This window comes from Myotis nattereri (assembly GCF_964212035.1).
Source record: "Myotis nattereri genome assembly, chromosome: 13".
Taxonomy (NCBI): Eukaryota; Metazoa; Chordata; class Mammalia; order Chiroptera; family Vespertilionidae; genus Myotis; species Myotis nattereri.
Window position 1 is genome coordinate 37,179,096 of NC_138088.1, and position 14,650 is coordinate 37,193,745.

Below are 14,650 nucleotides of genomic sequence, written 5' to 3' on the forward strand. Positions count from 1 at the left end.
TTAGGGAAAGTCACACGTAAGATGTGGTAAGAGGCAAATGTAATGATGAAATGTTTCTCTGTTATAACCAAGAACTGCAATTTGAGCTCTTTAAGAAGCCAAAATTCAGTCTAAGTTTTATTTAAATAGGGTTCTGTGATCTGATCAACACTGCAGAAGACATTCCTGAGTGCTGTGAAGAAAGACCAATTTGACTTTTTCTCTACTACTTTACTAGGGGGCAGGGGGGAGATGGGTCTTTTAAAATCTCCTACAAACACTTTCAACGCTGACCTAGTATTACGTATAAACAAAATTGGAAAACTGTTAGAGCTCTTTACTGAAGCAGAAACCTTAGTACTTCCTGAACTTCCTATTTCATCATTTCTCCCACTAACCCTTTCTTCCCGCTGAATCAAGAGAAGAATTGAAAAGGAATTTCTTGCTCAATACATTTCTAAGATGAAATATCACTGTGAACATATTTTCGCCACCTTCACTTTAAGCACATATGAGGTACTTTATTTTTCATGACTGTGATATCCTATTTTATTATACTTTCTTTACATCATTCAGATATGCAATTTTGGAAAGCCAACATAACTTAGGAGGATTCTTTCCCTTTCTCCTTTTGGTGGTTTTTGATCATGACAATCATTATTTACATATGGGATATACAAAACTTGGCAACTTGCGTTTGCAAGCTTTCAGCATTTAGCTGCAGCCTAGCTAGAAGGAAGCACTGTAGGAATATAAAGGTTTAATTTATTGCCCAGGCCAGGCTGTAGGCATACCATTACCACTACCGGCAAAAAAAAATTATAGATACCATTTGAGCAGTTTCTGGTGTCAGAAACTTGATCTGATTCTGTGAAGTAGGTGCTTTATTTTAACAATGAGGACAGTAAGACTTTAAAGAGGCTAACTAATTTATCTAGATCAATAGCTAACTAGAGGCAGAGCTGGAATTCAAACACAGGTTTGAGTGACTGCAAAGTCAGAAAGGCCGAGTTGGAATTTCATCTTCTCTATAGAGAATATAAAATGTCTGAAAGAATGTTAATAAACAATTTTTGTTATCTCTAGGTAGTAGATCTCAGGTGATTTTTTCCACTTTCCTTTTTGTTTTTTTATGTACTACCTGAATTCCTTACAATGAGAAAGAATGTATTATTTTCTAAAGAAAATTGAGCTTCGGAGGAAAACACCAAAACAAGCAAGCATATAAAAAATCAAGGACTCTATCACTTGAGTGTTGAGATACTCAAAATAGTGTTCCCATGTTTAAGTGGGAGAAGAGGATACTAAAGAGAAGAGGGAAAACAGAATGGAGTGGAGGGAAGCGTTTCTAGACAGACTCATCCAGAAGCCACCGGGTAGGTCTCCTAGCCCACCACCTTTCTCTTAAAGCGCAATTCACCTAGACGCTTACACATTTTGATTTTTAACTGACTAGATGTTTATATCTTTTGACCCAGAGACCCTCTCTATGAATTTTCCTTGAGAAAAAACTATGTGCAAGAACTCATCCATGGCAGCATTACCGACAATGGAGGAAAAAAAGCTGGGAACAATCTAAGAATCCAAAGTATAAGGCCTATCAATAAATTATAAAGACCGGATAAAAACATGGATAATGTTTATCATGTGGGAAATAGAAAAATAAAGGCTACGCCATCACAATGTTTCTTTTATTTTTTTAATGACCTTTTTGTTATTATAATTTGCTCCTCTTTAAGAGTCAAACGTTACTTAAAATCTTTCCTTTAAAATACCAGCATCATAATTATGTTACTAGGAATAATAAGGTTCAAACACATGATGCCATAATTCAGACCTAACAGTCTTCCAGCTGGAAAAGGGAAGCAGGAAGCTCAAACACCCTCACCAGAGGACGCTGACGCGATGCTGTAACTGAACATGGGAAGTGGTCCCCTCATAAGGAAATCAATGTGGGTGGTATGATGAACTGAGAGGTTGCAACTCTACTGAGGCTGTAAAAAAGTACATATTAAATGCCTTCCAATTTCTGAGGACATATAAGTACAGTGCATAAGGCTTGCATAGGTGAAACCTCACATTTGCAAGTGTAGTGAAAAAATTTACGCACAGGCAGTTAGACATGAAATATTTAAAAAGGCCACCACAACTGGAATAAGGTATTTACATTACACTGTAGTGAGGTACCCTCCTCACACTTCAACAATGCTATGCTCAAACGGCAGGGCACAATAGCACCCACTTAAACAATATCCACAAAATTCTGGAAAATTATTTTACAGGCTGTAATCTAATATCCTTTTACATTTTATTGCTGGATGAAAAGAATACAGACTAAGCTAAAACAAATACGCATAAAGAACAAGGGCTGAATATTTTAGGTTAGGAGAGACTTCTAGCTGTTCGAGGTAGAGAAGGCAGACAAATGCAGCCTTTGAAGATATTAAAAACACAAAAGTCTGTGAATATCATGGGTTTCTTTTTTAACGTCATTCTCACTTCGAAGTGAAATATGCTTTAAATGGCCATGTACCTAATCTCCCAACTGAAGACAGACATGGTAACAGTGACTAAATATAACAATGAATCAATGAGAGATTTTTTTCCCCTACTTCTGACGGCTTTAAAATATAGCTTTTCTCAAAATCCTTTCTTTTCTTTATAGTCTGTTAACTACTCTCTTTTCACTGGCAATTGAGGACCGCAGCAGAAAATCATAAGTGTGACAAGAAAAGGATGAAATGGATTCCTGGTGTGGCTGGAGGAAATGGCTATCAGGTGTTCACAGTCATTCCTACCCTCTGTAAGAGCCTGCAGAGAACCAGAGGGGATCAAATTCCTCCCCATCCAGAGGACAGGAGGGTTTGGACAAGATGGACATCCCTGTGGCCAACTCTTTACAGTGTTCCGATATTAGGCGCTGAACCCAAGCACTGCAGATACTTCAACAGAAAATTTCCACTACAGTATTCAAAAATACCTTGGGGCCCCTAAAAATTCCTATAACCCATAAAAAGAACTTGCTGTAATTATGAATGTAACATCAGCCTCTATCCTGAATTTACATGGGTTGTAAAAGTAGGAAATCCTAATATAGCTGACGCTGGGACTTTCTGCCTTATATTTAAGCCAAAACGTTTACACATTTTAAGACATTTTCCTTAATGTTTTAGCCTGAGAGAATGCAAACGGGTCGCTGGCTGCTCTCAAGTCTGTGTGGTGTTACCTCTCTATACTAGGAAATTGATTATATTTTAATAAAATGAAACCCTTTTGTATGAAGTTTTCTGAAGTAGTCTTTGGAGACTAGTTGACTAAATCTCTTATTTCCTTGCAGTATGCTTGGATTTAAATGAATTATCCAGGTTCGGCTGTGGATTCCAAATGCAAAGCCCAGAAAATGTGGCTTCTGGTCTCATGCCGTAACTGCAACTTCAGCTGCCCAGCACATGCTTCTGCCAGACATTATGATTAAAGCCATCAACCTTGAAAATCATAGGTAGCTGAACCCAGGTTTTAAAAAAATCAACTTTAAATACATTCCACAATGCTTTACAGAAGCAAACAAAAACAAACAAAAAACAAACAAACAAAACAAAACAAAATCACAATTATTAAAAAGCTGATTTTTGTTTAAAACACCAAGCAAGGAATGGACATATGAATATTCCTAACCTGCAAAATGATTCCTCCACATTATATCAGCGAAACTCATTGGTGGGCCACTGGGAGGGTAGTGTTTACCTTTCAGAGGCTCATGATCAGTCCTTATCATATCCATTAAGGAGTTCTCCAACGAGTGCAAGTTAAAAGTGTCATAGGGCCTACTCCGGTCCTAAAAATAAAAACACAGAACAATAAGACAACACATAAAATCACTCCATAAAAATCAATACCATAGCATTTGCTTCTTGCCATGTACTGATGACGTGAATCAAAGTTCCAGATAGTTCTAATAATAAACACACAGTCATTCTTTGCATTAAGAATAATGGCTTATTTCAAAAGGACACTAAACTTACATTAATGCTGGAATTTTAAAAAAAGAATAATGACTTGGCAACATTACTTTTAATACAAGTTTCCATTAATTAATTAAATTATTACCCTTTTCCCCTAATCGTCTTTTATGTACATGTCCCACTCCTTCAGGCTGACTTTTTCTCAAGTGAATTAAAAAAGTAAATTCAAAGGTTAAGAGTCATATGAATTGGCTCTGCCCTCTGCTCTTCACCCCCTGCACCCACCGTTAAGTGAAGATTCTACTCAAATGAACAGAGGTGCTGTTTTTTTCTGGAGGAAGACCATAATTAAAAACTCTCAGTATAAAATTACTTTCCTGAAAAGCATAAAATTACTTTCCACAAAAAGTGACTGTAGCGTCAATGTAATTTTATTGCATATCTTTCATATTTATTACTGATAAAGTCCATATGATAAGATCTATACATTTGGTATATGTTATAAAAATTACAGCATGTCCAAAGTACTAAAATTACCTTCTGAAAAGCATTCACATGAAAAAAATTTAACCCAAGGTAGTGTTTTCCTGTTAGATTCAAAAACATTTTGCAAATAGAAAGCTAACGCAAAAAAAGTGAAGAAAAATAATTGTTCTGCCACATTTCACTCATGCCCATGGGAGACCATCACCTACCAATTATTTTTAGTAGTCTGAGTCTAAAAGGAAGTGCAGTCCATGGCCTAATTTATTACTAGAGAACAGATTTAGTTGGTTTTGTTTAAGAAAAGCAAGACAGCCTGGCTGGTGTGGCTCAGTGGTTGATCAATGACCTATGATCCAGGAGGTCACAGATCAATTGCCAGCCAGGGCACATACCTGGGTTGCAGATTCAATCCCTAGTGTGGGGCATGCAAGAGGCAGTTGATCAATGATTCTCTGTCATCATTAATGTTTCTGTCTCTCTCTCCCTCTCCCTTCCTCTCTGAAATCAATAAAAAAATACTTCTTTTTTTTTTTAAAGAAAAGCAAGATAAACATACACCTCAATAACCACACAAAACAAACCATAGCAATGAGAGATTATTCTCAGGATCTTGAACAGTTTATCCAGCCTTGCAAATGATCACTTATCCTCTCCTATGAATAACAGAAGGACATGATGAGTACGATATAATACGACAGGTATAAACATCAGCTACGATGACCATTTTCCAGGTTTGTCTTAAACTATTGGAAAGCTGTTTTCTTCTGGTCTCTGGTATACAGTCTAGCTGTATACCTATCCAGGGAAGCAAAAAGGGAGGTGACATTTTGGCAGTGAACTCAGAGGATTACTGGATAAATGAATGCAGCATGAACGCATGCAGGTCCTAGGAAGAGCCCTGACCTAAGAACCAGGAGGCAAGAGTGCTAGAACAACTCTAAACAATTGGGGCTTTGGGGAACATTATGATCCACTGCTCCAGTCTGTGCCTGAAATTCCTCCCTTTATACAAATGAGAGGATTGAGCTACATTATTTCTATTATCTCTGCAACCCTATTCTTTAAAAGAACAACAACAACTCATAGATGAGGAGTAGGGGTGGGGGACATAGACTTTACAAACCTTTAATGCGCAAGTTGAGGGCCACTGCCCTACTAGGCCCTGGCAGTTCAGCAGTAAATGCTGTAGCCTAGTCTAGTGGTCGGCAAACTGCAGCTCGAGAGCCACATGCAGCTCTTTGGCCCCTTGAGTGTGGTTCTTCCACAAAATACCACGTGCGGGCGTGCACATACAGTGCCGGGAGCCGGTCCATCCTTGCTGTTTCAAGGGACCTGGCATATATGGCATGCTGTTCTTAATATGTTTGCTCACCTTCTTGGCACTATGTGTTTTAACCAAGGTCACCTCTCCAAGAAAGGTTGTTTCCCCAGGTAGGGATTTTCCCCTGAAGCTAGTGCCAGGCAGGTAGTTAATCACTTTAACTACAACCAATTACACTTAAGCTACATAATCTTTACTCCCTGGAATGGAGATAAGAAACGCCCTAACCTTTGGAATAGAGATTGATAGGATTGGAATCAACTGGTATAAATACAGATGTAACAAGACAACAGGACACAGAACCTAGAGACAGAACCTAGCAAGAGAACCTGGCTGAAGAACCTAGAGACAGAACCTGGCTACAGAACCTGGATAGAACATGGCAAGAGAACCTGACTAGAACCTGGTGACTGAACCTGGCTGAAGAACCTGGACAGAACCTGGCTGGAGAACCTAGCGAGGGAACATGGCTACAGAACCTGGCTGGAGAACCTAGCAAGAGAACATGGACACAGAACCTGGCTGGAGATCCTAACCAGAACTTCGCTGGAGATCCTGACCAGAACTTGGCTAGAGATCCTGGCTAGGCTGCTGATCAACTGAACGCTGTCTCTGTGTCATTCCTTCTTTGCCGACTCCGTCCACACCTTTGGGGACCCCAGCAGTACAGTGTGATTGAAACTTCGTGGCCCATGCACAGAAGTCAGTTTTCTGAAAGGAGATTTACAAAACAAGTATACGAGTGTGGATGGGAGAGTTGGAAGGGGTCGACCTCAGCAAACGTACCTCAATCAGATTGAGGAAGTTTTTAGCAAAGGCCAGCTTAGGAGTACTCTAATTAAGTTAATAATAATGTACCTACCTATATAGTTTAAGTTTAAAAAATTTGGCTCTCAAAAGAAATTTCAATCGTTGTACTGTTGATATTTGGCTCTGTTGACTAATGAGTTTGCCGACCACTGGCCTAGTCCCTGTTTGCAAGTAACTAGCAGAGAGGAACATAACCAATTAAAATAAGAGCATGACAAGTGCTTTGACAGAGGAATGTATGCAATACAATGGAAACTAAGTCACATCTGTTTCTTAAACAGCACATATTTGTGTATGTGTGTACTGTAATTATTTTTTAAACTCCCATTCTATCAAGTCCTAGGTGTCTTGAATATGGACCTGTCATGTGACCAGATGTAAGGCTTGTCTTAGTCATTCTCAATGGCTGCAGTATTCTCACTAGTAAAATGGGATCCTGTTAGAATTAGGTTGAAATTACTTAGTGTTTATTTTAGGCACATTGTGTGTGCCAGAGAGCAAGTAGTCAATATTTCTTAGTTTCCTGATGCGTTCCCCCACCCCCAGCCATTTTTTTCTTTTAACACTTATCAGTTATCTGTTCCTATTGTTGGATAAGAAAGAGACATGGAATATTTTCTTTGGTTCTCCATTTTGGTCTCTATATAATTTAAGAAGGCCCTTTCCTTTACTTTTCAGGTCTTCCTGGAGATCATTTGTTTTTGGGTTCAAATTATCAGTGGAAACTTGAATTACTTAAGGAATAAAGCTGAACTTCCAGAAATGCAGGCTTATCTTTCTCCATAAGAGGTATCATATTCTTTGCCCAAAGAAAAAGCCAGAGGTTAAGAAAAAAAAAAAAGTGTGCTGATGAAAAGGCAAATGACAACCTATTTATGGCACTGATGATCCCATAATAAATGTCTAGGAGCCTTCTATCATACCCATCCACACCTCCCACGGGGCTGTTTGAAGAGAGGCTGCTAAAGTGAAGGGACTATAAGAAATGGCTGTTTTAAGGAATCCAAGAATCTTTCCAGCCACAACAGTTTCTTTTTTTTTTCTTTTTTTTCATTTAATTCTTGGTATAATCTTCAAGGTAGATAACATACTCATTTTACAGAGGGAGATGAGGTTCAGAGATGATGCAAGTCTGGATCTGACCTCAACGCCAATACCAAGGAGTATAAAAATCTGTCCAAGAAATTAATCCAATCCATTTGGGATATTACATGAAAACTCTTTAGAGACACAGCGTTGCATCTAATCACTGATGAAATGATCTTCCTGTTAAGGTGGTAGTGAGTTCCTGTCAGAAGATAGTATCAGATGTTAGGTGACTGCCTGTCAGGAAAACTGGAGGGGATGTTTGGAGAGGGTTCATATACCTGAAGTGGTTCCCAAACCGGTCAGAATGTCAAAATCACATGTAAAACAAATTAAACGTAGGTTCCTGGTCCCTAGCTAAAACCCACTTAATCACAATTAAAATGAAATAAATAAATAAATGTCCAGGGTGATTGCATAGATTTGAGAGCCACTAGACTGGATGATTCTTCAAGTTAACTAAGCCTTTAACACTCATGAATCTGATTTGTAAAATGGGGCAGTTAAATAAGGGAGGGGACTAGGAGGACAGCGTCAGCCAATAAACAAGCCTGGCTGCTTTGCCAAAAGTCAGCTTTGCAGTCTTTCAGTGGATGGTGAATTAGAGAAACAACGGGTGGTCTGGTTTGTAAAAGCCCAAACACTGAAATCCGACATCTTATTTTCAAATTCTGGCTCTGCCACATGCTGGCATGTCACTCTGCACAAATTTTTAAGGCTTGATTATCTTCATCCATAAAATAGGGGTGATAATAATTCTCTTTATAGCTGTCTTCAGTGCTAAAGACAGAATGTACTGCAAAGCATCTGTACAGTGACGGCTACTGGAATATTAGGGAGAATGCACAGAGACTTCTGTGATGCCACGTCATGGTACTGGGATGCAGATGCTAACCTAGCAAGGCCCACGAGTGCTCCGCAGTGTGACGTGTGAAATGCGTGACAGAATGTGCCCAGGCTTCTTTAACTGAACAAACTTCCGTGCTGAGAGGCTTAATATCTCACTAAAATTAATTCTAGCTATGCCTCATCAATTTCTATTTGCTGCATCCTTTTTGTTTTACAAGTAGTAAACATGGCTGAAATAACTGATTAACCAGGAAGCCTGAAAGAAACAGAGAAAGAATAGAAAAACTAAAAATTCTGCAGCGAAATTCCACAAAAATTATGACTAGAACTAACCACAATTTACCCTTCCACAACAAAGGTTACGGGTGGCAACTAATCATCTTAACCTTTTTTCCATACATTTTGTTTCCCAATATAGGAAAAATAAGGAAAACATATTTTTCATTTGTTTTTAACACACAAACACATCAGGAAGTATTAGGACATTTATAAATAATGTATCCCATTATTGACTCTTTTCCTCTGAATATAACCAATGACAGATGTTATCAGTTACTGGTACACAAAGGCAGTCCACCCCCACTATACAGCTCATTAGCCCTGCTTTCTTTCTTCCCCCAGCTTGACTTAATATATTAATAAATTATTCAAGTGCTTAATATGTGCCTGGCACTGTTCTAAGTATGCTAAATGCATTACCTTACAACTCTACAAGTTAGGTCACTTTTATCCCCATTTTATAAATTAAACTATTAAATCTTGGAGAGATTTAAGTAACTGGCCCAAGGTCACAGGGCTAGTAAGCAGCTGAGCCAGGACTCAAACCCAGTCAAATCCAGACTGTGCTCTGAGGACATTCATTGTACTGCCTCCCCGCCTGCCTCCGGCCTACTTCACCTTAAATCCTTTCATAAACATCCCCTTCAACCTAATCCTGGCACAATCAGAGAGAGGCCTCTTTGACCCCACCCTGCCACCCTTACTGGCCCTTGGTCAATAATCCTTGCTGAACTGACAAGTAGTTAAACTCAAAAAGGAGCTTGATCTATCCTCCAGCCCAGGCCTGGGCCTGCCTCTACCAGCCTTATCCCGCGCACCTGCCTTTTCCTTAGAAGAGAAATCCAGAACACATTCTACCCTTTCTGGCTTATCTCGACATTTCCTCTCTGATAGATACAAGGGGTCAAAAGCATCTGGAAAAAAAAAAAAGCAGCTCTGGAACCAAAAGATATAATTAATCCTGGTGCCTACTCTGTGGTAGGCACTGGGTTAAATGCTTTATAGCCATAATCTCAAACCTTGCCACACCCTGCAGGGTAGGCATTGTCTCCATTTCACAGAGGAGAAAACTGAGGCGCACAAGGTTATGAAACTGCTCAGACTTCAACTGTCTGTCAAGTCACAAAGCTGGTCAGAAACCAGGACGTGAACCCAGGTCTGTTCAGTCCACGCCAGTAACATGCCAATGTTCCTGCCCTGATCAGTTGCCACGTGTGCAATGAACAATGGGGGCTTGGCTAGGAAGAAAGGACACGAACATGGTGAAAAATCGAAAGGTGGCCCTGGCCAGGTTTGGCTCAATGGACAGAGCGTTGATCCCAGCACTGAAGGGTCTCGGGTTTGATTCCTGGTCAAGGGCACGTACCTGGGTTGCAGGTTTGATGCCAGCATGAGTCGGGGCGGGTGCAGGAGGCAACCAATCTTTGTCTCTCTCTCATATCGATGTTTCTCTCTCTTCCCTCTCTCTCTCCCCCTCCTTTCCTCCTTTCCACTCTCTCTAAGAAGCAATGGGGAGAAACTAAGATGGCGGCATAGATAAACACCGGGAAATAGTCGCCTCACACAACAATTGAACAATATCCCAAAGGACGGAGCAAACATCGTCCAGAACAACAGGAAGGCTGGCTGAGTGTAATTTCTACAACTAGAAGAAAAGAAAAGCACGCTGAGAGCCAGAGGAGCTGCGGAGGCTGAGTGCAGAGGTACGGCGGCGGCGGCTCGCGCGCGCGGAAAGGGGGTGGCACCTGAGGACACGGCTGTCTTTTTGGATCGCAAGCTCCCGACTGCTCTGAACTCCGGTTCTGGGAAGTCTCTGGGGACCCAGGACTCATACGGGGAGAGGCTGGTCTGTCAGGCGGCAGCGGGCGAACTTGAGGGCAGATTTCCCTCAGAGGTGCTTGCAGCCGTTACCGGGACATTGAGACGCGCGACTCTGGGCGCGGAGAATCAGCCATAGCTTCTTTCTCCGCCCTTTTGACTCCCTGAGACCCCGCCCCACCCAGGCTGCAGCAGAGGCTTTTGCATGTGAATGTACCTAACTACAGCCCAGCCAAGCAGACCCGGAACTTCCAAGAGAAGGCCCAAGGCCCCGCAGCGGCTTGCATTGCTTCACAGCTGAGCCTCTTCGTGGCTCCGGCTGTGTGGCCTCAGGCAGGGGCTGAATTAGCACCTCCTTAGATCCAGGAGCCACTGTACCCAGTGGTCAGAGGGGGACCATTCTCCCACTTCAGACACAGCTGCTTCCCACAGCCAATTGGCCTGGAGGTCAATTCCTCCCAGTGATCCTACAACAACCAAGGCACCAAGAGTGCATCAAGAGTGTCCACCTCAGGTAACTGGGGAGGCTGAGCCACTGGGCCCTACAGGACACCTGGCGCGCAGGGCCACTCTATCAACACAGGGAAGCAGCCAAAATGCGGAGACAAAGAAACAGGTCACAATTGGCAGAAACGGAGGAGGGCAGACGACTGGATATAGAGTTCAAGGCCACGTTTATAAGGTTTGTCAAGAATTTTATGGAAACCGCCGATAAATTTAATGAATCCCTCAAGGAGTATAGTGAGACCATGGAGGACATGAAAAAGGAACAACTAGAAATTAAGCATACACTGACTAAATAAAGAATAATTTACAGAGATCCAACAGCAGACAAGAGGATCCCAAGAATCAAGTCAAAGATTTGAAATACAAAGAAACAAAAAATACCCAACCGAAAAAGAAAAAAGAAAAGAGATTCAAAAAATATGAAGATAGTGTAAGGAACCTCTGGGACAACTTCAAGCGTACCAACATCAGAATTATAGGGGTACCAGAAGGAGAGAGAGGACAAGATATTGAAAACCTTTTTGAGGAAATAATGACAGAAAACTTCCCCCACCTGGTGAAAGAAATGGACTTACAAGTCCAGGAAGCGCAGAGAACCCAAAACAAAAGGAATCCAAAGAGGACCACACCAAGACACATCATAATTAAAATGCCAAGAGCAAAAGATAAAGAGAGAATCTTAAAAGCAGCAAGAGAAAGACAGTCAGTTACCTACAAGGGAGTACCCATCCGACTGTCAGCTGATTTCTCAACAGAAACCATGCAGGCCAGAAGAGAGTGGCAAGAAATATTCAAAGAGATGAATAGCAAGAACCTGCAACCAAGATTACTTTATCCAGCAAAGCTATCATTCAGAATGGAAGGTCAGATAAAGAGCTTCACGGATAAGAAAAAGCTAAAGGAGTTCATCACCACCAAACCAGCATTATATGAAATGCTGAAAGGTATTCTTTAAGAAGAGGAAGAAGAAAAAGGAACTCTTACCATTTGCCACAGCATGGATGGAACTGGAGAGCGGATAAATACCACAAGATCTCACTTATTTGTGGAATATAATGAACAACATAAACTGATGAACAAGGACTGATCCAGAGACGGAGAGGCTTGGATTGGACTGTCGGGCCTTGGAGGGAAGGTAGGGGAGGGTGGGGGCAAGGGGGAAGGATCAACCAAAGGACTTATATGCAAGCATATAGGCCTAACCAATGGGCATGGACAACGGGGGGGGTGAGTGGATGAGCGGGGGGGGGGGGGGGTAGAGGGTACACATATGTAATATCTTAATCAATAAAAAAATATATATATAAAAAAAGAAGCAATGGGGAAAATATCCTCCAGTGAGGATTAACAACAACAAAAAAAAGATGGAAAGATGTTTGAAAGGGCTAGGAAAGGATCAATGGGGTTGTGAAATAATATAGAAAATAAAAGAAGGAATTCTCAAAGGAAGGTTTTTCTGTTTATCATATAGCTTCAATGTATGTAGTGATAAAACATTGCAAAGTTAAATGCATTCAACACATAAGAGTTAGAAGCCAAAAAACTAGCCATTTCTAAATTTCTACATTACTGCTCTTGTTTTCTAACTAGATTACATTCTGAGAGAGAAAGAGAGAGAGAGAGAGACAAACATCGATCCGTTGCCTCCCATACATGCCCTGACCAGGAACCGAGCCCACAACCTGCAACCATTTGGTGTACGGGATGATGTTCCAATCAACAGAGCCACTCTGGCCAAGGCAAACATTTTCTGATTTTGAGATATCTTTCCCATCCCCCAATTTTCTCAACATTTCTGCTCTGGCCCTTTAACTGCATCTCTTCCATGCTTGGTCCACTTTGTCACAATGGTTTCCTGACCCCTGCTTTCTATGAAGGACACCACTAATATCCTATCTAATAAAAGAGAAACATGGTAATTGGCATATGACCGCTACCCTTCCCATTGGCTAATCAGGCCGATATGCAAATTAACTGCCAGCCAATATGGCGGCCGGCAGCCAGGCAGCTTAAACTGAACATGAGGCTTGCTTGCTTCAGTGACGGAGGACTGCAACGTTCCCTGCCTGCCTTGCAGGCCTCTGAGCCTGCAGTTTGAACACTGTAACAAATACAGAAGCTAAACAAAACCCCAGAAACCTTCTTTCAGCGAGCCGGGATCTCAGAGCTGGAGTTGATACAGAGTTTCGATTATAGAACCGAAACAAACCAGATACCTACTTTCAGCAGCTGAGGCCTCAGAGCTGGAGCTAAGCCTCAAGCTAAAGCTGGCCCAGAATAAAAAAAAAAAAAAAAGAAAAAGAAAAAAGGAGCAGTTGGGAGCTTCAGTCCCAGCCTGAAAACAGCCCTCAGCCCCTCACCCAGACTGGCCAGGCACCCCAGTGGGGACCCCCACCCTGAAGGGTGTGTGACCAGCTGCAAACAGACATCATCCCCTCATCCAGGCTGGCCAGGCACCCCAGTGGGGACCCCCACCCTGATCCAGGACACCCTTCAGGGAAAACCAGCCAGCCCCCACCCATGCACCAGGCCTCTATTCTATATAGTAAAAGGGTAATATGCCTCCCAGCACCGGGATCAGCGGAGCCAAGAGGCCTCCTGGCACCGGGATCAGCGTGACAGGGGGCAGCGCCCAAACCCCCTGATCGCCCTGCGGCTCTGTGTGTGACAGGGGGTGGGGCCACAACTTCCCTATCCACCCTGCTCTGTTCCTGACAGGGGAAAGCGCCCCAACCCCCTGATCAGCCCTGCTCTGTGCCTGATAGGGGGGAGCTCCCCAACCCCCTGATCGCCCTGTGGCTCTGTGTGTGACAGGGTGTGGCGCCCCAACCCCCCCACCCCACGGGCCCTACTCTGTGTGTGACGGGGTAGAGCCATAACCTCCCCATCGGCCCTGCCCTGAGTGTGACAGTGGCGGTGCCCCAACCCCCTGATCGGCCCTGCTCTGTGGGTGATAGAGGGCGGCGCCCCAATCCCCTGATTGGCCCTGCTCTGTGCGTGACAGGGGGTGGCGCTGCAACCTCCCCATCGACCCTGCCTTGAGAGTGACAGGGGGCGGTGCCCCAATCCCCCAATCGGCCCTACCCTGAGCATGACTGAGGGTGGCATCGCAAACTCCCAATCTGCCCTGCTCTCTGCATGACAGGGGGTGACTCCCCAACTCCCCAATCGGCCCTGCTCTGAGCCCGACCAGGGACTGCACCTAGGGATTAGGCCTGCCCTCTGCCACCCTGGAGCAGGCCTAAGCCAGCAGGTCGTTATCTCCCAAGGGGTGCCAGACTGCGAGAGGGCACAGGCCGGGCTGAGGGACCCCTCCCCTCCCCCCCCCCCCCCCGAGTGCACAAATTTTTGTGCACCAGGCCTGTAGTTGAAAAATAAGGATATATGAAACTTGCCAGCCTGTGTAAAAACCAAAAAGGCTGTACACATTCAAAAGCTCAACATGTAGTGATTTCAAGCACAGAATCTGCTTAAAAGTACCACAAGAACAGATAGGACATTTACTTAATGTTCTAAGCCAATCACTGCTGTTATATTTCAGAACCTATCAAAA

General features: G+C 42.8%; 1 protein-coding gene across 7 annotated transcripts in view; it reads right to left on the reverse strand.

The window, feature by feature from the left end:
* Positions 1-14,650, reverse strand: part of CPEB3 (cytoplasmic polyadenylation element binding protein 3) — a 182,324-nt gene that overhangs the window by 101,461 nt on the left and 66,213 nt on the right. For 5 of the 7 annotated variants that reach the window (XM_081104323.1, XM_081104324.1, XM_081104325.1 and 2 more), the window contains exon 3: positions 3,655-3,814. In XM_081104323.1, the coding sequence (XP_080960449.1) occupies positions 3,655-3,814 (160 nt within the window). The remainder of the gene's footprint in view (positions 1-3,654; positions 3,815-14,650) is intronic. The other 2 variants (XM_081104326.1, XM_081104329.1) reach the window with 1 other exon arrangement.